A 1,963-nucleotide genomic window follows, 5' to 3' on the forward strand; every position below is an offset into this window, starting at 1 on the left:
GTGGAAAATAGTCCTGGAAACATGTGCGTTTCCAGGAGGTGTTCACCTGCAGCTGCGTGAAGCTGACCCCCCCACCCACAGAGAAAGAAAAAAAGGCAGTAATTATTAATAAGGTAACCATGCTGTGGCTTCACCTGTCGCATTTTCTTTTAAAGAAAGAAAAAGTAGCTTGCAAAGCTGTCGCATCGGTGCAACGTGATTAGAAGCAGAGCTGCGCGTCTAATCACACAAACGTCTTCCTATCTTTGTGAGGACCACACACAGCTCAGCCTCGCTCTGCGCCGTCTTTTTCCCGAAGTTTGGCGAGAGGTGGATATGGAGGGTTGCAAAAAAATAGCTCTCGACTTGATCTGGTCTTTAAATAAAAATGACTACATGTTGTGAAATTCTTAGAGGGGCGGGCCAGCGCCCCGCCTGTATAATGATAGGGGAAACACTGCATCACAATAGACATTTTGTGTATTTCGGTCAAAGCGATCAGTTTTTAACATTTTGGTACCAAAAAAAAAAAAAAAAACCCCAGATCTGAAGCAAAAGATCTGGCACTTATGGTCAGATGTTATATAGACATAGTCAAAGCCTGATTTTTAGCATTAATCTTGAATTCTGACTTTGTGTCTGGGAGAAATTTTGTATGAAAGTTTTATGACTTTGACACAAACACTTTATTCTGATTCTTGTGTCAAAAGTTTGATGAAAACAAGACAAGAACARCTAACTTATCATGCTGGGCAATCACTAAAGGCCTGAAGGATTTCACCACTTTCAATCAGCGCAATGAACCCATAGTTCTGTTGCTTCATGCTTGCTTTGATTTTAGCATGAATGACAACAGTTTATGTAACATGTAACATGTATGGCAACAGTGCCAGCACAAACGCTATCATCAGATGAGGTCATACCACCCAGCCCTACAAACAGTCCTTATGAACTAACACTTTACTCATGGCACATTGACCTCCATGTCAGTGCAACCTTTGATGTTAAACTCTTGACAATGTAACAAACTGTAGGCCTTTAGTTGAAGTGGAAATATGTAGAAACCCTGTACTGCCCTGCATTCAGTATCTTTTAGTTCTCTTGAAATTTGTTGTAAATATTTTTTCTTTAGTCCTCTGTAGTTGGTTTAAAGGTGATGACTTGATTTAAAACAAACAAAATCTCTTCTTGCACATAGGACTTGGATGGCTGGTGCAACCTGACAGAGTTTGACCTGCCTGAGGACAGTCCCAGCCCCGAATGCCATCAGTTTCGTCTGGAGGGCAGCGCCTTGCAGGAGCTGAGCAAAGGCAGCAAGGGAGAACTCATCCCCATATCCCCCGGAGGCATCACTCCACCTTCCATACTGTCCCGCCACAGCCGGAGGTACATCACCTTGTCGCCAGACACCAATCAATCCAWGACTCCCAAGAGCACCCCTGTCAAAATCCTGCCCTTTTCTCCATCTCAAGTAAGTCTTCACAGATAATACCTCAGGGCTGGTGCTGCTTTCTAATGCACTGGAACATTATTCAACCATTTTGTTATGGAAGAAAAAATAGTCTCATTGGAATCTGAATATTTTTAGACACTGAATTTATGACATCGAATTTTTATCCTCTGAAATTATGTATGTGAATTTTTTTTTACTTCATATTTGCTGGCAAAATTTCACCTGCAACATTTCAACTGAAGAAATTCACCAGAAAAAAAAAATCAACTACAGTAATTCACCAGTAAAAATTCACCTGAAAAATATTCAGCTACAGAAATTCACCTTTAAAAATTCACCTGAAAATATTAAACTACTGAAATTCAGCTGCAGAAATTCGCTGTAAAAAATATGTTGACCTCCTGGTGACCCAAGCCAAAGCAATCAATACTAGATCAAGTCGAGCAGCTTTTAGCCAATCAAGTTACACTCATTTGATCATGTGACACACCAGCTCGAGATCAGAGGTGACTTTTTATTTTATTTTATTTT

General features: G+C 40.5%; 1 protein-coding gene across 1 annotated transcript in view; it reads left to right on the forward strand.

The window, feature by feature from the left end:
• The window catches only part of mybl2b (v-myb avian myeloblastosis viral oncogene homolog-like 2b), a gene marked incomplete at its 5' end in the record, with an annotated part of 23,033 nt that overhangs the window by 7,731 nt on the left and 13,339 nt on the right, over positions 1 to 1,963 (forward strand). Inside the window, 1 exon segment of the mRNA XM_014025597.1 lies at positions 1,178 to 1,450. Coding sequence (XP_013881051.1) covers positions 1,178 to 1,450 — 273 coding nt within the window.

The sequence above is a fragment of the Austrofundulus limnaeus genome, unplaced genomic scaffold, assembly GCF_001266775.1.
Source record: "Austrofundulus limnaeus strain Quisiro unplaced genomic scaffold, Austrofundulus_limnaeus-1.0 Scaffold487, whole genome shotgun sequence".
Classification (NCBI taxonomy): domain Eukaryota; kingdom Metazoa; phylum Chordata; class Actinopteri; order Cyprinodontiformes; family Rivulidae; genus Austrofundulus; species Austrofundulus limnaeus.